Here is a 21,467-nt window from a genome sequence, read left to right on the forward strand (position 1 = left end):
ATGGGTGCTTTGTTTCCCCTATGTTTAACCAAATACAGAGGCCATGGAGCCATGGATACCTTTACAGCCACCCTGGCTGCTCCAGACTATGTGTAGGCACAGAGTAATTGACCACGGGGAGATGAACTATGTTATAATTTTGTCATTTTCCACTCAGGCATCCCGGACACTGATTGCAGCTTGGGGATTTTCCATGTCAGACAAATTATGAGACTCCACCAAAATAGCTGAGAGACAGCCCCATTTTGGATTACAACATCTTCACCAGATGGGCACCAGCAGAAATCCCCATTGTGTGCACAGGAGACTCTGGGCCATGGTAAATTGGTGCACTGGGAGGAAAATTAAAGGAGTTGGGGTAACAGATGAGAGAAGACATCCCAAACTGGCAGAGGAAACTCTTGCTCATTGTAAGCAGAAATAAAAGAGCCTTTGGTTGCCAGGGTCTAATTTAGACACAGGCTCTACGTGGCAATTTCCATGGGTCTGCAGGGAGCCCTGGTGAAACTTGGGCATGAAGGCTCCCATAAGTGCAGGGATTTTGCTCAAGTCCAGGCCTAGCTGAACATGCTTAAAAGTCCCACTTACTTTTTTTTTCTCCAGTTAAAATTGGGTTTTAAACTACTGAGATTAGCATTTGAAAGGGAACACTGTCCTGTGACACAGGGCTCACTTGACCCCATTCCTCAGGCAGCTGGAGGCAGCTTTTCCCCACTGTCCAGGGAACTGGCAGAAGCACCAAGCTGTTCAAAACCACCACCCAGCCTTCTCCTTGAAGAAAGGATTGGTGATGAGTGAGAATAAAGGGCCCGAGAAGAAGCAGGCAGAAAGGCTGCCCCAAGGAGAGCAACATGTCCAGATACGTCTGTCAGATAACAATACCTCAGCTCAAGCCCTTCACAGAGCTTAAAAAGAATGCTGACTCAATTCCAGGTGAAATACTCACCTGTAATGCTGCCCTCCTGCCTCAGTCAGGTTTGAGCTACTGATGGTGCTGCCATTGTTCCAAAGTGGGGAGACATCCCAGGAGCTGGAGCAGACCCTAGCCACAGTAATTTGCAAACCCAACAACCCCATTTTTGGGATAAACGTGACACCGTGTCTCAGTTCAGAAGAAAATTGTGGTTAGCCCCAATCCCTAACAAAGATCTTGATACCCTGTTTCTTCCAGACAGCATCTGGGAAAAGAAAGCCAGACTTTTGTGCAGGAGGCATCTCTGGGAAGCAATGACTGGGAGGTCTGGAACTGCTTCCCGTCTGGGTCTAGCAGCAGATAAGATGGAGATACATGAAATTGCCTCTCACTCCCAGCTGAACTACAGCACACCTTGGCCAGTCTCCAAAAAGGGCTCATTAACAACTCCTGCAATGTTCTTCTCCTGGCAGATGTGGTGGTTATTAGTGATGGTGTTAAAGTCGTTGCAGAGGGTTGAAGATCTGCAGATCCTGTTCCTGCAATCAAGGGAGGGTCCATTTTAGAAGAAATGCAGTTGTCACTGTTGCAGAAAAACTGAGGCCCTGACCCCAGTTCACACTAAATGGCTGGAAATGAGAAGCCAGGTGATGAATAAACCCCTCATTTGAAGAGGGGGAAGGAGGCACTGGAGGAACTGAGTCACTGGTTTTGAGCAATCCTGAACTCACAGCTAAAATCTCTCAACTCCACTTTTATAAGACTTGCTGCCAAAAGCAGCTGTGGGAGCTCAGAGCTGGAGCAGAACTGACACCACGGGCAAGTTAAAACTGTTTCAGGGCTAACTTCACACTGACACATTACCTGGGGGAGCCCACACAGGGAAGGCTTTGTCTTTGTCTGACCTAAGCTCATTTCAAGCTTCCTTCTTGAGATGAAAGGGTTTGGGGACTTTCCTTTGCAATTCTGCCTGGCAGCCTTTTGCCACAACGCCTTCTAACCCCCACATCCCTGAGATCTGTGGTCCCCAAGTCTCTTTGCTCAAATTTCCCTCATGGAAAGTCTTCCCCAGTGTGGATGGGGCAGAAATGAAGATTCTTGTGTGCCTTCACTGCCTGCAAGATGCCTGAAGCACCTCTAAAATACAGTGAATCTTCTCAGTCACAACCCAGAGCTGGGTGCCCATTTCTTGAGGTCATTGCCCTCTCTTCTCTTTTAGCTTCTGTTAAAGGCATGAGAGGGGAGACAGCCTGGCCTTCTCCCTCAGCTGCCAGTCACCAGTATGGACATCACTGGGACACTGGCTGTACCAAAATTCCCGTGAGAAGATGCCAAGGCTGCCAAACACCAACACTGCTCCCTTTCCTCCATGCTTTTTGACCTCCTGCTCTTCCTTCAGGCCTGGCCCCACCAGCAGGACACTTCCAGCCCATGGCAGCCTAGGGGTGATGCTGAGTGCTGTGCCCAGGGGAAGGCAGTGAGGGATGCAGAAGGTGACAGGCTTGTGCAAAGGCTGATGCACACGTTCAGAAATGCTGCTGGACAAGCCCTACACACAGTGACTACACAGCACATAAATGCCTTCCCCAGCCTTCCTCTCTTCTCCTTCCTCACTCCCGTGCCTTCTGTGTGCCCTGCTCTGTGGGTTTGGAGACAAGGAGGCAAGGGACCACACTGTGGTGACTGTACATAAACAATAGGAGGAGATGGAAAAATGCATAAACCCCATGCCTGCTCACAGTTTTTTCACCCACCTCTTGGTGTTTGGCATTTTTCTCCAAGCTCCAATGCCTGGCTTCACATCAATTCACAGACCTCAGCTTTCATCTAAAAAAGTTATAATTGCACGACATTCCAGCTCCCATTGATGTGGAGAAGTGAAAGTCAGGATCCAAAAGACTCATAATACAGATGTTTAAAAAAAAAAAGGGGGGGAGGGAAATAAAAAAAGGAAGAAAAGGACTTTGACATTTATTATTTTGGAAAGCTCTTGATTCCTGAGTGAGCTGCGATTTTCAGACAACCTGACTCATCATTTCTGAATGCTCTGGTTTGGCAGCTCTGTATATATTTAGTAATACAAACCCTGACTTGCAGCTTCCAATGAGAATCCTAATGGCATGATAAGACAGATTTTCATCTCATTCATATAATTTCCAAATATCAGGACAATTACTTAGCGGGAAGAGTTGTAAAAGCTGTGAAATGGTCTCCCTGGGGAGGAGCAGAAACCTGGCTACAGGCTTGAGCAGCTGAACAAACCCAGGGAGAGCAGGCAGCAGTGAGCAGCTCTTTCCTTTCTGGCCAAGGGACAGAGCAGATGATCCCAGCCATGTTTTCCTCCTCACTGCTCCTGGCTCTGAGCTTTGCTAATCAAGTCCATTGCCATACCACAGCCACTGGAGCTGCTCTTAAATCTGACTGGAGTAAGAGCAGCTTCTGTGGGAGGAGCACACAGCTCCAGGGGAAGAACTACTCTTGCAAAACATTTAGGACTTCACAAGGAGTGAGGAACCTACGCCAGTCCTTGAGAATGCATTCAAAGCATTCTCATCCAGCAGTCAGAATTGAATTTTTTACCTTAAAATCCCTTGGGCACTGGAAGTCTGTGAGATTCTTTTCCATTGCCTATCAAGCAGCGGTATTAAAAATGATGTCTTTGGCAGCACAACCAGCATGAGTAGTTGCAAGATGATCTTCATCTCTTCATCCCAGACCATCTGCTTCTTACCCTCAACTTTCAAAGCCTTGAAGGAGACGTAGGCCACTGAATTTTATAGCTAGATTTCATGAACCTCTTTGAAAATGAAAGGATTGCACCGAACACAAATTTACAGACATCAAAGGGATCTTCTTTTTTCATGCAAGCACTAAAAGCAGTGCAAAGGGAACTAATTACAATTTGTTCAATTGCCAGTCTTCACACTGGAGTGAATACAAGCATTTTATGCTTTAAACCTTACAAACTTGTGGCTGCCAGCTTAATGTACTTCTAAAGCCAGAAGCAAATTAATAGACTAAAACCATCTTGCATCCACTGAGGCAAGCACTGAAGCCAAAAAAGCTGGCAGGGTAGCTCCTGGAAAACTCTTTGCCCTTTTTTTGTACCCTTGCTTGAGTTTTTCTTTTTCTTTAACAAATCAATATTTCTTTACATATTCAATGGCAGTGCAAACACTAATCCAGGTTTTTCAAAAGCAAAGCTATTGCATTGATACTTTTTATTGAGCTGATCTTCATCCATACTGCTGACAGAGTCTCAGGGAACACAACTGAAATTGCAGCTTCTCACAGAAAGTATGGGAGAGTTCAGGGATCTTGGCCAAATGTGGCTGACTCAGGATCTGCTGACTCCAGTGGCTGGAAGCATTACACAGACATACGAGTTCCAGGCAGGCAATGGAGGGGAAGAGCTGCCCTAAATTATAAATCAGGATCCAGGTGAAAACTCTGAAAATCAAGAAAATTCGTACATAGCAGAAAACCTTAGGCTTCCAAGTCCAATCACAGATCTCCCCATGAACTTGCACCAAGGGTGATGGACGGGTGCAGTGACCCTGATGCCACTTTAAATCAATGAAAAGTGAAGCTGTGGGAAAAACTCCCTTTGTCATTTGAACCCTGCCCCATTAAAAGCCAACAAGCCCTGGGCCACAGCAAGTACTGACTGGCCAGAGTAAGAGCTTTCCTGCTCCCCAAAATACCATCTTATATCCTCCAGAGATGTACAAGCTTTCTGGTTTGCAGTTCACAACAATCCTAACAGACCAGCTCCAGAAGTGACTTAGTTCCCACTCTCCAAGCTTTCAAGATACACATTGGTGGGTATTGAGATGAAATTTGAAATAATATTGACACATCAATGAAGCTCTCCGAAGGTGACTACTGCACATTCTTCATGCTGTCAGCAATATGAACTCTCAGATCCTGGGGCCATGGAAATGGTATCACGTTTTGATGCTGAAAGCAACACTGTGGCAGTAGCTTCTCCAGCAGGAGCTATTCCATAAGGTCTCCTGAGCCCCAGAGAATAACACAACCAATGAAACCCTGGGATGATACCCCTGTGCTGGCAAGAAAAGCGTATCACTGTTCACCAGCACTGACCACGAGGGAAGGAGAGACTGCTCACAATCCTTGAGAGTGGGAGAGTCAAAAAGCCACCAACACAAAATTCAGACTGGTTTGGGACTCCCACTCTTGGTGGCCAACTTAGCTGCACCTAAACCTTGCCAAGTGAGCAGTGCTGCAGTTGTAATCCCATGAGGAGTGAGGAATTGCCTTGAGTCATGTCTGCACCAGAAGAGTGAACACCACATACCATTCACGTGAACAAGGGGCCACAGTGGCCCCCTCATGTAAATGCATCCATCCCTGTACTGCTTGTTCCTATATGGGAAAGCAACCCAAGCTAGGCTGCAGGGTTGGTTCTTGGATCATTTTTCTGAAATCTGCTCTTTTTTTCCCACTTACACAACACAACCTGTCCTTCTTCCTCTCTTGCCCTGCTTTGGAGGAGCTGGATATCTACACACCAGCAAAGGGATGGGCTGCAGTGTGGCCAGAAGGTGCCCATGGAAGGGAAGGGAGATCAGAGGATGAAGCTGTGCTTACCAGAAGAGGAGACACAGGAAAGAAAGGGGAAGAACTGGTGGAACACTTAGGCTCAAAGACAAGAAGAGTCCAAGGGTAACTGAGTCTCTGCCCCACCTGTCAGACAGTTCAGAGATGCTTTAGAGGTAGAAGTGACTCAGTCGAGTAGAGGGGACTGGAGTGGGAAGGAATAATTCTTACATGTACATCTCAGCTTTGATTTCTTCTTTCTAACTTGTTCTCACAGCAGGTGAGCACATAGAGACCAGGGAGTCTGTGCTGAAATGGGGGTTGTACCTCTGTAATTTCCATGCCCAAGGCTCCTGCTCCCCTACACAATCTCCACAGCTGCAGTGGGGCAAGGTCTGTGCAGACCTGTCCCTCTCTGCTGCACCTCACTCTTCTCTCAAGTTAAAGCATGTGAGGAGCCCTATACAAACATCATCAGTTTTTCAAGAGGTTAGAAATCCTTCTCCAGGAATTCATATCTGGCCAGGGAAGAGGCTATATACCTCTCACACAGCTTCAAGCCCAGCAAGGAGTGCAAAAGTGTGTCAAGGAGTTACAGAAAAATCATCCAACTTCAAGAAGAACAGGAAAAGCACAGAACCATCTCCCAAAGCATCTGGGTTCTAAAATCTGCAATGAAAAATCATCTCAGTCTGCCTGTGGCAGAAGCTTGAGGATGCAACCAATAAGAAGTGCCCTGTAAGTAATGAGCTCTTAAATCCAAACCAAACCAAGTCATTCTATCTTTAGATAAGGTTTATCACTCTCACAGGAGAAAAGCTGTCCTTTTGTGTTACCTGTTGGTTGACAATTCTGCTTTCAAGCAGCTTGCCAGCTCTGTGGCTCCCATCGCAATAACGCTACAAATAATTTAAGTGCTACCACTTTGGATCAAAATTTTAATGAGGCACTAAACCCACAAAAGGGGCTCTGTGTAACATAATTAAATAGAAAGGGCCTAAATAAACAGTACAACAAGTTACATTATAGTCGAAAACAGCTGGGAGGCAAAGAAAGGAGTATTGAAGATGCATGATGTAAAAAGGCATTTCACAGAATGCAAACACTAAAACTTTTCAACACGCACAAAGAGTAAAACACTACAAGCACATGACTTCCCTTTGATTTGGAAGAATCTGTGTGGGACGCAGGGCATTTGTTTTTTTTTCCTTCTGCTAGTCAGCACAATGAAATATTTCACATGGGAACCCAAACAGTGTCAAAAAGAGCCATTTGTGCTTCGGAAAGAAATAAATACTGCAGGAAACAGGTAAAGTCAGTAGGGACATCTGGTTCAGTCAGGCCATGGGATGTTAGATCACGTCTCCAAAAGGCTGGACAGTGCTGGGACTCCTCAAAAGAGTCTTGCAAACAATCAGCATTGTAACAAGTCTGTTTGGCTCAGGGCTGCAAGACACTTGTTTCATGCTCATGTCGACTCCTCGAATCCACTGCAAGTGGTGACATTCAGGCTGAGCCAACCCGCTCAGCATCTAATGCTCTGTCTGCATCAGCCATTTACAGTATCATGTTTGTTCCACCCCTGTCAATATTTGATCCAAGAGCTGCAGAAGTCCTACAAACACAGGAAGGTTTCAATTTCACATTAAGGTAACACTGACAGTGGTGATGCTGTATCGTTCAAGTCAGTGCACTGCTACTCCTTGAGAATGAAATTACTGGTAAACTTGGTTTTCATTTAATTTCTTCCCAGTCCTTTCAGCAACCTTTCTCCAGAGCCACAGCTATTACTGCAGTTCTGGGAAGATGAATGAAAAGTTTCTAAATTCATCTTGGTTTATCATTGGAAGGATCCCTTCTTCAATGGGGGTCAGGATGGGCTCCTCTTTTATAAAATCTGGATCAAAGTTGCTCACGTCATCTTTGGATTTCTATCAAATGGAAAACACAAAGGAAAGACATGTCAAATGTATGTATCATCTGTTTGATTCTTGCTCTGCATCTGAGTGCATTGAACCATCACTTCCATAACCCAGGCTGAGCTGACTGAGAGCTTTTTCTGGGCTTGGACTGGGAGTAGCTGCCCCCACAGAGCCTCTCACAGAGCAGAGCCTTTTCCAGCCTCTGAAGGTTTCTGACAGGGAACCCCATCTCAAATTTAACTGACAGCAATTCTAGGGGCTTCCCTGGCCAGACATGGCAGGGCAGGGCTCATAAATCAGTCCCTCCCCTCCAGTGGCAGCACACACCCCATGCAGTTATCAGCTGTGTTCCCAACTGGCTGACTCCACACAGTCCCTCCTTATCTGCAGAGCGCCTCAGCTGGGTTTTGGGGAGGGGGCGGAGGACACTCCTCTTAGTGCCAGCCATTAAACTTGCACAATACTGAATTACTGGGCCGTGGGAAGACAAGTGGCTGGTCTCCAGGTGCTGGATTCCTTGCTGTGTGCCACAGAGTGGGGCTGTTTAGAATGCACACACACAAACGGGGTTTGTGGCACATTTTCATGAGGCGCGTGTTTTTCCTGCACCCAGAGCAAAATATTTTATTGACATTGAGGTCAATAAAATTTATTGACATTGAAGTCTGACATTCCCAGATCCTGCCCAGCTTGTGGCAGACTGAGCAGGCTCCCTTAGCCTTTGATCCAGGCTAAGGGGCAACTCAAGATTCTGCTTTTGAGCTGTCACACCTCCTCAGGTACCTGATCCTGCACCCAGTGTTCAGGGAGCAGGACTGGGTGGACCATTGCCACTGAGAGCTTGCAGAGTGACCACAGCATGAGACAAGCCACCTCAGGCAGTAATTTAAGAGACAAGGGAGCCATGGTGACAATCCCGGAAAGGCTGCCCATGAAGAGCAGCACTCTTCTCTCACAGAGCATCCTTAGGGCTGTGTGGCACTACTGGGGACAGGGGCAGCACTGTGTCCTGTGCAACCTCTCTGCCATTTGAAGCACTCAGTGACAGTGGCCTGAGCAGGGAGCACTGTGCTGGTGCTGAACAGACACAGAGAGACAAGGGAGGGACAGCCCTGCTGTGGAGGGGTAGGTGGAGTGAGCAGGATGAGAATTACTTACCCTGTTTTATCTTTGGGGCAAGCCAAAGGGTACTTGAGTGCTTAACCTGCTGCAGCTGTTTTTACAAATATGCATCTTTTCACTAAGCTGCCTTTGAAAATCCAGCATGGAAGGGAAAAGAGGAGGCTAACCAGGTGGCCAACCAGCAGCCAAACCAAGGCCAGCGGCTTCCTCACTTCCCTTCCTTCACCTCTTTCCTGTCTCACGGGAATAAATCTGCTTACAGAGCCAAAAAGAGGGAAAACCCCCGAGGGATGCCCTTGCCCCAGCCCCCCTCCCCACGTACAATGCGGGGCCTGAAGGGGGGCTCCATCTGCCGCCGGTTCAGCAGGTCCCAGTCCAGCTCCTTGAAGTAGGGGTGATGCAGGATCGCGCTCTCGCCGCCCAGCCCGGGGCTGCCCAGCCGCATCGTGGGGTTCTTGGTCATGAACTGCAAGACAGAAAGGGCTGTTTGTTCCCTCCCATCCGGCACGGCCACGGGGAGGGGTGCCCATTAGCAGCCACACAAAAGCTTGTCCTCAGCTTTCCTGTTGAACCCAGTTGTTGGCCAGACTTCTCGAGTTCCTTGTAATGGAACCGCATGCAAGGAACTGAACTCGCTCCCCAGAGGAAGAAGTCGGGGTGTACTTCTCTCTATTTTTTTTTGCTTTTGGTGAAATCCTTGATCACCACAGTAAGAAAAGAAAGTCGAATTGCATCATTTGCAATATTACAAATATTGCCCAGTGTGTTTTGTAATTATTTGTTTCTGTATTAATTTCTCAGGACTACAAGCTTGCTCTCAAATGCTGCCCAGCAGCCAGCCAGGCTTTGGCCTGGAGTCAGTCCTGAGCTGTGCCTTTTTCCTAAACCTCTCCCTGCTGAAGCACTGCCAGATGCCTACGCTTTCCTTCCTGTCATCTCAGGAAACAGAGGAAAATGGGCAAGGCTCTGGCTTTTAGAGCCCTCTGACCCTGAGCTGATGCGAGAAGGCAGGTGACTGTCTCCTCTCTCACTGCTGAAACACCAATAAAGGATTTCATTTTGCAACAATTTTATTCTGCTGCCAGCAAAGAGAAATCTCAAACCTCAGCCAAAGCGCCCTGACTTGCCAGGGAGCAATGAGGAAAGCCATACATCACACAGATGGTGTGAGAGGGCCTTGGTGGGTGCCCTTTAGGTCCTGATGAAAATGATGAAGTGTGAGTGCTGTGGATATTCTTAAAGGGGAGGAGGAGAATCCTTACCCCAGGAAGGAAAAGAGCTGGCTGGCTTGTTAATTTAGGATTACAGTTCTTGAAAATTCAGTAATAAACAATCTTTCCCCTCCCCTCGAGTATTTCCAATTCACTGGAGAAATCAGGTTATGTTTAAACTGAGAAAATAGCTGCTTTTATTTGCCTATTGAAACAGCAGCATAAAGCAAGCTTCACTCCGGTGGAGGTGTCCAGACGATTTCCTGGAAGATGAAAGAGCATTATGTTTAGCAAACAGCTGAACCAGCCAAACCAGACAATCGGTCACTGTTTCAGGAATGGCCAAGTCTGCTGCATCTCAGCAATGGGGAAATGAGACCAACTTCATTCTGACTGCAGGAGCCTTTCACAAGGTACAAACTCTCCTAGGACAAGTGGATAAAAGGTCTAGTCATTCCCCATCTAGAGAGAAGGTGGAGAGGAGAAAGACAACTGCCCAATTTATAGAATTCTCCCCAACACCCCATTCTGAGAGGCTACAGGGACAAAGCAGATGGGGCATCTGTAGCTGACACTCCACAGGATCCCAGACTCTGCTGGCATCAGCACAAGCTCCCCAGCTCCACCCTGACCCCCTGAGCCCTTTGAGGTCATGTGCTGCCACAGGACTCCCCACAGCAGATCCATTTTCCAGCATTCCACCCAAAGCATCAGTAGGAAGAGCTGCCAGGTGCAGATTTATACGAGGAGTCACCAGGACAGGAACAAAGCTGAGGTGGCTGCTACTGGTGCTGCTGGGCTCTTCCCAGGCTCCTCTGGACTCCTCAGCCCCTGGTGATGCAGCATTTCCAGGGTCAGGCCCAAGGACAAGCAGAACTTCTGTGTCTCCCCAACCCTTCCAGCCTGTTCTACCAGCAGAACTCCAACACTATTTCTTTCTCAAGAGACCATCCCAACATTTCTGTGGGATAGTGATATCCCCAGAAAGATCTTGGTTTCCAAAAAAGAAATGGGTCAGGCCAAAATCTCTGAGAGACCTGGTTCAGACAAGCTTTTGCAAGCCTTGAACTATGCTTCTTTGTTTTGCAAAACAAACCAGAAACCTCCTGGCAGCCCTGTTTTTCTCTAGAAATTAATTTTGTCCCCACAGATGGGTATCTGCACCTCACTACCTCTTATGTAAAACACCTAGAAAGCTCAAACAAGACCAGAGCTTGCTGGTGCTGGGAGTGGTATAGACCAAAACATTCCAAAAGACGTTGTCCAAAAAAAATGGAGAAAAGATCTGGGAATACATCACATGTCTCTTGGCTCCTGCCCTACTGTCACCTCCATTACACCAGGAACCTTCTGTTAAATGTGGAAAGGGAAAAAATAATCATGAAAGTAAATAAACTCTGAAAAGGACTGGCAACACACTTTGCTTGGGTTCCCATTCATGCTCAACCATATAAGACCAAAACCTGAACCCAACTGCCCATTTCCAGACCAGTTCAGAGCCCTGGGATATAAAAGTGTGTTTACATTCCTATTTGCTTGATGTATTCCATGTGATGCCAAAACTGCACCAAGCAAAGGGATCCAATGCAACAAGTGAAGAGCCAACATAAATTCTTTCCTAGCTGCTTTAAAACACCCTTTTTGTTAGGACAAAGAGGTTTAGGCAAAGGCCATCCCTTAAAGTGGGCTGTTTTGAGGTCTGAGAAAGTAAAATAACATTCAAACCAAAACTGTTCAAATTTGAGTGGCCAGCTCTGGTTTGTCTACTGGACCCAGAGATTGGGAAATCTCAGCTGGGGAACTCCAGGCACCATCCACCCCACAATGGGTGCCTAAAAGAGGCAGGAGATGAGTGAAGGACTAAAATTCATCCACTGCTGGAGCACATTCCCCTGTTTGGCTCCTGAAACCGACGCCAGGTTCCCACAAAAACCCTCTGAACTATTCCTTGCCTCCAACAGGAATGAGCTGACCTGTGCTCAGTGCTGCTGCCTCTCTGGCTCTGTGAAAACACGGCTGTGAAGCACAAGGGGCTGCAGTGACCCCACAGCATCACAAACCACTCTGGAGAGGACTCTTGTTTCCCAGGTACTGGAAGCACCCAATGCAGGCTAGCAGAACCTTGAAAGGAGTTACAGGCCATGCACTCTACCAAGAGTATGAACACAAGATGAAGAGGCTCCCCTTTCATGGCAGTCAAACTCACACTGGTCTGCTTCAGCAAAAATATGGCCCAGGTTGCCCAGAGAATGCCTCATCCCGGGAAGAACTCAAGGTCAGGTTGGATGGGGCTCTGAGCAATGTGGCACATGAAACACAGCCCTGTACTCTGGGCAGTGCAGCTCCACGCCAGGTTACCCAGCCTGTGGATGCACACACACCTCTGCACCCAGGGGCTGTGATGGAAAACCACGGGCTGGCCATGGCTGCTCCTCCCTTACATAAAATCTCCTGGTGAATTTTGGAGGTGGCACGTCCATCACAGTCTGGTGAAGGGGGTGTGTTTCTCTGGGGAGAGGCTCCAGTCTTTATCTGGGCTGAAAAGCAGGAGTGCAAATGATGACTCCAACAGAGACAGCACTGATGTTCTGCACTGGAACAGCTGCCTGCTTTGCTGTAAGAGGTATATAAAATGACAGAATGAAATTTTTGAAGCCTGCTTCCACTAAAATGAATAACAAAGCCTCTCAAACACTATTTGAATTCACCAGGAATTACTGCACTGACACAGAAATGGATGAATTTTCAGTTTGTGTTGCCCAGTAGGCAGAAAAACCGAAAAGACTCCAATGACCTCTGAAAGGCTCCAAAACCCATGAATCCTGCTTCCTCCCTGCCTGAGGCAGCACTGACATTTCTCTGCTGCAGCAGGGCAGCATCTGGCAGACCATCTCGTGCTGCCTCTGCTGTCTGATGGCACTTCCAGCAAAGCAAAGAGCTCAAGATTTCTGAAAAACTTAATTACAACCTCAGCTTCCATCTCTGAAATGAGTACCTGCAGCCCATGCCCGTCCGGACCATGAGAGGCTCTTGTGCAGCAGGAGGGGGGAAGTGCTGAGACTGCACAGACGCTGCCCTCTGCACACACAGGGGAAAGGTTTTCAGAAGTGTAGCTCCTCTTCCCTGTGATCCCCTTGGCTGCACTCAGAAACAGCTGGAAAATGTCTTACAAAGTGTTGGCTGTTCCTGGCATTCCTGGGAAGGCCAGAGTTTGACACTTGCTTCACAGGTTTGATAACCCTCAATGTCCTTCCAAGGACAACCTTCCAATGCAGGTGGTGAGAGATGTTCAGCAGAAAGTTTTCTGTGGAAAGATGTCATCTCCTAATGATTAATTATCTCTATTTTTCCACAATAATCATGAATGCATCACAAACCTCAGCCTCTGGCACACAGATGAAGAAATGAAGAAATGCAAAGAAAAAGAAATTAACAGTAACAACAACAAGGCAAACCAGAGATGCTCCTGAGCAAAAAAGAAACTCAAATCCAAGATGCCTCCCAGCAAAACCAATAGAAAAGACTATCAAGCTCAAACCTGAACCAGACCATCAAGCCCTTGCTCTGTGACCACATCCAGCATGGGAAATGATTCCTTTCCCAGGGTAAGGAGCCCCTTGGGAACATCCTCAGACTGGGATCCTTTGGGCTACACCAGTTTCCAGAGCAGCAAACTGGAGCAAGGCTCTCCCTGGCCTCAGCTAACCCTCCCAGCAGCATCACAGCCAAAACCAGCAGCTGGCATGAGCCAAAACCATGACTTCACGAGATCATTTGAAAACCTTTACTGAGAGAAAATGCAGCAAGCCATGACAAGAAATGAAAAGCTGGGGATTAGTCCACAGAGGGCCCGTGAAGTTACAAGGAAAAAATGCTGCCATAGCAGTGCCAGCCATTGGGGAAAATCTGTGTCAGCCCTGGGAGCTCAGCCTGCAGCAGGTGAGGGGGATCTGTGCTGGTCCTTCCCTTCACCCACAGCTCAGACCATGCTGGAAAGAGCTTTGGGACTCCTAGGACACTGGGCAAGGCTGTAGTGGACTCTTCCAGTGCTGCTCACATGCAGCATTGCAACTTCTCAAGAAAGCTGAGTCTGCAAATCAGTCTAACGGCCTGGGAGTCACTGCAGGGATGTTTGCACAAACCAGCCATTTCCTTGCATAAATTTCCTTGAATTACAACTCTCCTTACTCAATACTGGAATCCCTGATTGGTTTTACGTAAAAAATGTGTGTGTTATTTCCATCAGGACAATTAATTTCATGAGTAATATCACAGATTACGTGAAATTGCATCACCTAGGAAAACATTAACAAGGCTCAATCCTGTCACAGGAGTGCTGCACTTCAGGAAGAGAAATACAACTTTCTGCTCAGTCAGTCCCTTCACACTGTCAGCCATCTGGACAAGAAAGAAATCATTCTTTCTTGTACTAAAGAACCTTTTAGACACACCAGTTCCCACCAGGACTCTGGTGTATTTACCCTGTAAGAGAAAGCCTATGTCCCAGCAGCTCATCTTTCAAACACAAGCACAGAGAGGGAGGATATTCCCAATCATACAGGCAGGGAACTGAGACTAAGGAAAATTCATCATTTTATTTTGGCAGGAGCCCAAGGGAAGCCTGTCACAGAGAGGATGGCAGTACCTCAGTGTCACCTCCTCTGCATCACACCCCGTGCCTCACAGGGCCCCTACTCACATTGTGGCAGTGTAATAGTCAAGTCAAACTGTTAAAGGAATGTAAAATTTCCCTGTTCATGATTTTAAAATTTGCCTGTTGGTGTTTCTCCTATGTTGGTACCAAAGTAAAGAGCAGCAGCAGCACAGGTGATTAATGCCCCACAGTCTCCCCTTCAGTAAAGAGAGACAGCAGGAGATCAGGAGATAACCAAGGTGCTTCTCTTCATTAAGATTCATGAGCTAAACTAACAGGGCAGAAATTAACTGGAAAGGAAATAAGATTTCTCAAAGATCCATTTGATCTGAGACAAAAGGGAATCATTATATAAATAGAGCAATTACTCTAATTAAGGCTTCCCTCTGAATCTCTCGACTGAATGCTGCAGTTGCTGAAAACAGTTTGGCTGCCTATTATGTAAGGCAAACAAACCCATGGTCTGGGGTGTCATTAGCCCTCAAACAAAGAAGAAGAAAGATGGTTCTCTGGCTCTGTCAGTTAATGCCTGTGTTATTTTTAATGACTGGAAGCCAGCATTTTTTAATTTTTATTTTTTTTTATTTTTTTTAATAAAAAGCTGCTCATTTTGAGCCAGAATTGTCTTTCGCTCTCCTGGGCAAAGCTCCCATCAGCCTCCATCCCAGTCCTGCCAGGTGATGCTCACAAATGTGCCTCATTTCCCCACGCAAGAGCAATCCAGGGCTTGGACACACGAGTGGGTTACAGGAGGTGAGGGAGGCAGTACAGCCCAGTTTCACTACAAGGTGTGATCACAGAGCTGTCCCATGGAAGTCCTTGTACTCAGGGCAGCTCAGCCAGTGCCTGGTTGTGGGTGTGAGCCAGGAACTTGGAAGCTGGAATCCTCTAGACCTTCCCTGAGCACTGTGCTGGTGAGAGCACACCTGGAGTCACCGTGGCTCCCTCAAATGCCAGCTCTGTTTCATCTGGGGATTTGCTCTGACTGCAGACATCAGAGGCCATGTGTTGTTCCTGCTCCTCTCCTGCACACAGAGGGATCAACTGCTGGGAGCCCTGATTCCCACCCGCCATTCATGGTGGTGCTGAGCCAGGATGTGACCCCACAGGGTGTGGGTACCCCCACATTGCAGTCCTGGCTACACAAAACTGGGAGCAGCTGAAATCCTTCAGTGCAGAGAGGCTTCACCAAGCACAGTGCCAGGGTTCAGAAGTACAAGACTGCCCTGAAAGCATTTTAAGGAGAGGGGGGGGAGGAAGAGACAGAGTGTGAAATATCTGTTATCTCCTTTTCCAGATAAAAAGGGGAAGGAAGGTAAAAATAAGTCCTCAGCCCAGCTCCCTAAAAGCCAGAAGACTGTAACAATAAGCATGACAGCAGTCACATGTCCAATGTGCAAGCCCCAGGCAAGAAGGACAAAATGTCAGTGCAGTGGGTATTAAGCAGATAAATTTGATCTCGCTTTCCCCTGGTGCAGAAATGGCTGCTCGATGCTGCCCAGACAGAGCTTGAAGGAACAAGAAGGATTAACTGGATTGCAAACAGTGCTGAGCAAAGAGAATAGCAAAATAAATCCAGGTGGACTGCCTAGCAAAATAAACCCAGGTGGACAGAGCAACTCCCAAGTGGGACAGACTCATCTGGCTCCAGATCTCCCAGTGGTGTAAACTGATGAGATTTTGCTGACTACCACAATGAAATGCTGTCTGAATAGCTACAAACTTCCTCACTGTGCTAAAACCTACCTGTCTCCTTGCCTCTCCCCATCCATCTACAACTAACTCATCAACACTAATGAAGAATAAAGAGGCCACAAGGATCAAGTGCACTGGCCCCTGAGGATAACTAGTGATTTTTGACACTTCTGCTTTTGGTACTTCTGTAATAAGTAATCATAAGTAGACACTAACTTCAGTCATTGGCTATACAGAATATCTGACAAAGGTTTTAGTCAGGATGACACCCCAGAAAGCTGTGCTTTCAGAACTGAGGAGTCACCCCCACAGGGGTCACCAGCTGCAGGGGCTGCTCAGACAGTATCAAAATCCTGCTGCTGGTTTTCAATTACCACAGTCAGGCTGCAGGTACAGCACAGGGATATGCAGGTCCATTACTAAATCAACACATCAATCAGAGCAGCACAAACATGAAGGCAAAATGAGCATCCCACTTATTAACAGACTGGGAGCATGATCCTGCTGTCGTTTTAAGCAGGAGTAAAATCTCCCTTGGGTTGCAGGGGAAAACAATTAATCCTTTTCTGATAGTCCTGTCAAGAGGAACTGGGAATCTGTTACACAACCCTGGGTGGTCTATTTACATAGGGTCAAGTACAAAGGGGACTAAAGTGCCCTGAACAAACCTGTAAAGTCCAACTAAAAAAAAAAAAAATACTTCAAAGGAGCTTTTTTTGCAGTCCTGGTTATATTCCAATTCTTTTAATTTTAAAGTTCCTCAGAAGACACAGCATGTCATAAAGTTCAAAGCTGGAGGGACGAGTAGGACCTAAAGCCCTGGATAGCTCAGTCAGTCAGAGCTTTGTTACTGCTATCACAGTGTGAAGACCTCCCAGTTAGATGGACTGGCCCCTTCTGCCAGGGGCTGCACAGCCAGAGCTGGCCCCTTCATACAGCAATCATTCCCAGGTTAGACCCAGGTTCTCAAGGGAATCCTTAGGATTTGCCCCAAGACTGGATTTCAATGGACTTCACCAAACCCCTTTTGTGGGTCTTTGATATCAGTTTAGATATGGCAGAGCTGAGGAAGGAGCCTGGGCCACAAGTCTCAGGCTCAGACATGGGAATTTCTCCTTCCTGAGCACCAGGGAGTAAGGAGGAAGAAAAGATGAGGAAGACAATGTTGGCACTATGAACATACCTTCATTTTCCCCTATCCCTGGCAGGAAAGAGGAGGATGAGTCACACTTGATGTTACAATAGGCTGGTTTAGGAGCTTTTTCTGAAGTAAATCTGAGCTTGCACGCTGCAGACTTAAATGAGAAGCTAATTTCAGCCTATTGGGAAGGGAATGGTAAAAGATCTAATGAGTATTTCAAAATGAATTTGGCCGTGGCAAGCTCTGTACAGATATCTGTAGTTTACTTTCAGAGTGAATTATTCAGAAGCATGGGACTATCACTGTGGGGAAGCAAGGCACTTGAGAAAGTGGTGTGATCAATCAACAGAAGAGATTAAAATCACTGGGGAAAGCTGTTTGCTGTTTGAGAATTAGGAGGGAAAAGAGTAAGAGACAGCAGGTTACACATATGGATGTGCAAGCTCAGGCAAAAGAGGTAAGAAGGCAACGTGTGGTGGGGCAAAACCCTGTCACCTCACCACAGTGTGTTTATAGCAGAAATGGTCTAGGCAAGAGATCATTTAAAACTGCAGAACTCCTCCCCAGCTGGGAAACAACAGGCTCCAGAGCTCCGCTTTTGCAGCAGTGGCTGTGGAGCCAACCAGGAAATGCAAGATGAAAGCATTTCTGAAAAACAAAATAAAGGAAAAATGTGTACACAGATCCAGCATGGAGCTTCACAGAGAGATTTAAATATCAGCCTCATGCTGAAAGCCAGAGCTTAATCAAATTGTGCAAGAGAATTTATGGAGACTGCCAACTCTGAAGAGATGCCAAGGAGAATAATTTATTGGCATTTGAAGGCACTTTTAATATCTATCTGCCTTTGTTAGCAGGCTTCTCAGCTCTGAGGATAAAGCAATGAGCTCATCCAGCTCCCTCTTTGATTTCAGTGGGTCCATCATGCTGTACCTTTTCCTTTTGAACTTTGCCTAAAAAATACATCTGTTTCATTCAGAACTTCTGTCTATTCCAGCACTGAATGTGAAACACATTATCTGCCTTTTTCTGTCACTTGGAAAGGAAGAACCTGGCCCAGATCTGCAGGATACAAATGTGAAGGGGAGGCACAACTTGTGCAGAGTGACACAAGGGCACCATCAGCATCTGGCTGCCTCTTTTCACTCCTTGCAGGTGTTCAGGAGAGGGCTGGGAAGCACAAACACTGGAGTTTGGTCGAGTTTACACGGGCCAAACTGACTGCCCAGGACTCAGGGAAAAGGTGAGGCATGAAGGCAGCAGAAAGCACAGATGTTATGAGTGATGAAGGCAGCAGAAAGCACAGATGTTATAATGAGTGATGTGCTGGGGAGGAGGCAGACACCCCCGTGGTATTTGAGCTGGTGACAGCTACTTCTGACCTCCCCAAATCCAGAGGTGCTCGACCCCAAACAACTGCAGAGTATGACCAGAATAAACTTCTCCAAAGTCCAGAGGACCTGTCTGGGGTGAGCAGCTGCAGCAAGTAGGCAGCTGAGATAATCCACATCTCTCCTGAATTCAGACATCCTCGTCAGCAGTTTAGAAACAGCCCTTTCCCCTCCACTCCTCTGTCACAGCAGACTATTTGCTTTGATTATATTTAAAAAATCTGCCTTTCTGCTGCTCCATCCCTTTGTCTCCTCTTATCATCAAGGCATTTTAAATTTGCCCACAGTGGTGGGGCCAGTGTGGTTCAGCAGCACAGAGCATTCACCATCCACAAAGGCCTTTTGAAAATAAGAGGTGCTCACCGAGGGTTTGGGCACTCAGAGCGGCACCCTTAGGGTGGGCAGTTCACTGCTCACTTTGCTTTCTCTCCCATAGTAAGCCCTGGATGAAGTGTCCCAGGGAATTTTCCTTTTTACCTGTATGTGGACACTCCCAGTACTTAAAGGAAGCTTATAAAATAGAGGGAGAGGGACTTTTTACACAGGCAGACAGGAACAAGGGGAACAGTTTTAAACTAAGAGGAGAGACATAGAGTAGATATAAGGAAGAAATTCTTGTCCATGGGGTGGTGAGGCACTGGCACAGGATGCCCAGAGAAGCTGTGAATTATCCCTGGAAGTGTTCAAGGCCAGGCTGGGCAGGGCTTGGAGCAACTTGGTCTGGTGGAAGGTTTCCCTACCTATGGCATGGGGTTAGAACTAGACGGTGTTTAATGTCCCTTCCAACCCAAACCATTCTGTGACCTCTCCAATCTTTTCTTCTCAGCCCATTAAGGTAAGTGCCTGCACAACCTGAATCTCCAGGGGCTCTGCTGGAGCTGTTATCCTGCATCCAGCCAAACTGGACTGCCCTGTGCACTAACCACGTGGGACATGAGTAGCTCCTCAGTATTTCTTTGGATTGACAACTTGTACTGCCGAGGGAGTCCTGGATTCAACTCATACACACAAACATAGTAATAAAATTTATCTCATTTTATCATCACTTAGGATTCCTGAAAAATGATGGTAAACACTGTTCCTTTTCATGACAAGGAGGGACAGAGGAAGGTACCTTCAAACACAGTTTTTCCTCACCTAGGATCAGCTGCAAATTTAGGGAAGAAGAAAATCATACACATACACACACTTCCCTAACTTCCAGCAAACTTATTTCTATGAATGCACATGGGTACACATAGGAAATCCCAAGTCCCTCACCTTGTGGTCTGACAGCCATAAACAAGTCCATAAAACACAGGTCATCAAAGCAGGACCCCACTGCTGCTGACCCACAGAGCACCATTATTGCTGCAGCTGGGTCTGAAGCACCACTCCCAGACAGGACAGCCCCTTGGAGTTAACCTGACAGTGCAAAGGGGATTTTACACAATTCTGCAAGAACAAAGTCTCAGTGGTATCTGGAGGGGGGAAAGGAACTCAGTGACACAAAGCAGGAAAGGGTTCATTCAACCAGACCATTTGCCTTCTGAGTCACTTCCAGGCTGTTGTTTTCTAGAAACACAAATCAAGTTTTTATTTTGTATCCTTGGCACTGTAGTGCTGATGCAATTTTTCTCATGCTTGCCCTCAGCCAAGCGCCCTCACTTTCCCACTCCTCTCACTCTTCAGACTAATCCAGGGGTATTTGGGCTCCCCAAATGGTGATGCTGTTCCACCTGTGCTGAGAGAGAGCACAGGCTGCTAAAACCACAGCCAATTTCCTCTTTCCCCCCCCGCCTTTTCTTGTCTAGTGTTTATTTTTCACACAAAATCCACTTGGAGGTGGACATAACCACTACTGCCCACTCTCTTAACTCCAGCAGTGCTTTTCTCAAAATGCATGTCCTTAACCAGCTGGAGGAAGAACAGACTTTAGTCTCATTTGTGTCCTCAAAATACAAAGCTACAGGCAAGGCTGTCTAAGCCTCACTTTTGGAAGGAGCATTTCAGCTAGGCCAGAAGTGTTTCAGAGTTCTCAAAAATGCCAGGAGACATCCTTGGCTTTAGCAAACTCAGCTGTGACAGGAGTTTGGAAATCCAGGGTGCAGAAGGCAGAGCAGCACTAACACTTCCCTAGGGAGATGCTGCTTTCCAGCCCCTGCTGTTACCAGGCTCTGAGGGTGAAAACATCTAAGCTGCAATTGCTCATCCAAATTTCCAAGCCTTTGGGCCAAGCATTGCTACTTGAGATCACCAGTCCATGGAGTGACTCAACAGGCTTAGCCCTTCTCTCCTCATCCAAAACCATGCATGGAAAGGAAAATCCCTGCAGCTTTCCCTGGGAATTTGCTTCCCATTACGCCATGGACTTCTGAGACCTGATTTTCAGTGTGTCCCTCCATTCTCCCCTCAAACTAAGCTGCCTGTGAGCCAGGCAGTGTGGCTGAATTACATCCGAGAAAGCCATGCACCAAGTGAGTGAGACACGCTGCCAAAAACCCACCCCACTTATGGGAAGCAAGAGGATTGTATTTCATTTTGCAGTTCACTCACCTGAATCCCAAAGCTTCAGGCTGCCTGGAAAGCTCCCCTCTCTGGTGCAGCACTTTTGGATGGTGACAATTAACAAATTCAGAATATTGATATGCTGTAACAAAGTAATCTCTAGCCGCACTCTCCCTGGAAGAGATTTGGTGCAGCAGTCTCTGCTCTCTGCACACTCACACAGTTTCTCCATGATCAGACCCTGGTGACTGCTCTGTCAGCTGATGGCAAAGAATATTTGAAATAATTTGTTTGACACACGCTCAACCCAATAGCTCCTTGTAACTGCATTCAGGTAGGGCGATGGAGAAATCATTTTCCTTTAGGAA

General features: G+C 47.0%; 1 protein-coding gene across 2 annotated transcripts in view; it reads right to left on the reverse strand.

Annotated features, from left to right (window-relative positions):
• Positions 1 to 6,400: 6,400 nt before the first annotated feature.
• The window catches only part of PRKCH (protein kinase C eta), a 113,699-nt gene continuing 98,632 nt past the window's right edge, over positions 6,401 to 21,467 (reverse strand). For both annotated transcript variants that reach the window (XM_014871373.2, XM_088166341.1), the window contains 2 exons: positions 8,843 to 8,986; positions 6,401 to 7,407 (listed from right to left, as the gene is read on the reverse strand). In XM_014871373.2, coding sequence (XP_014726859.2) covers positions 7,264 to 7,407; positions 8,843 to 8,986 — 288 coding nt within the window. In that variant the 3' untranslated portion in view covers positions 6,401 to 7,263. The remainder of the gene's footprint in view (positions 7,408 to 8,842; positions 8,987 to 21,467) is intronic.

Source organism: Sturnus vulgaris, chromosome 6 (genome assembly GCF_052056855.1).
Source record: "Sturnus vulgaris isolate bStuVul1 chromosome 6, bStuVul1.hap1, whole genome shotgun sequence".
Lineage (NCBI taxonomy): Eukaryota > Metazoa > Chordata > Aves > Passeriformes > Sturnidae > Sturnus > Sturnus vulgaris.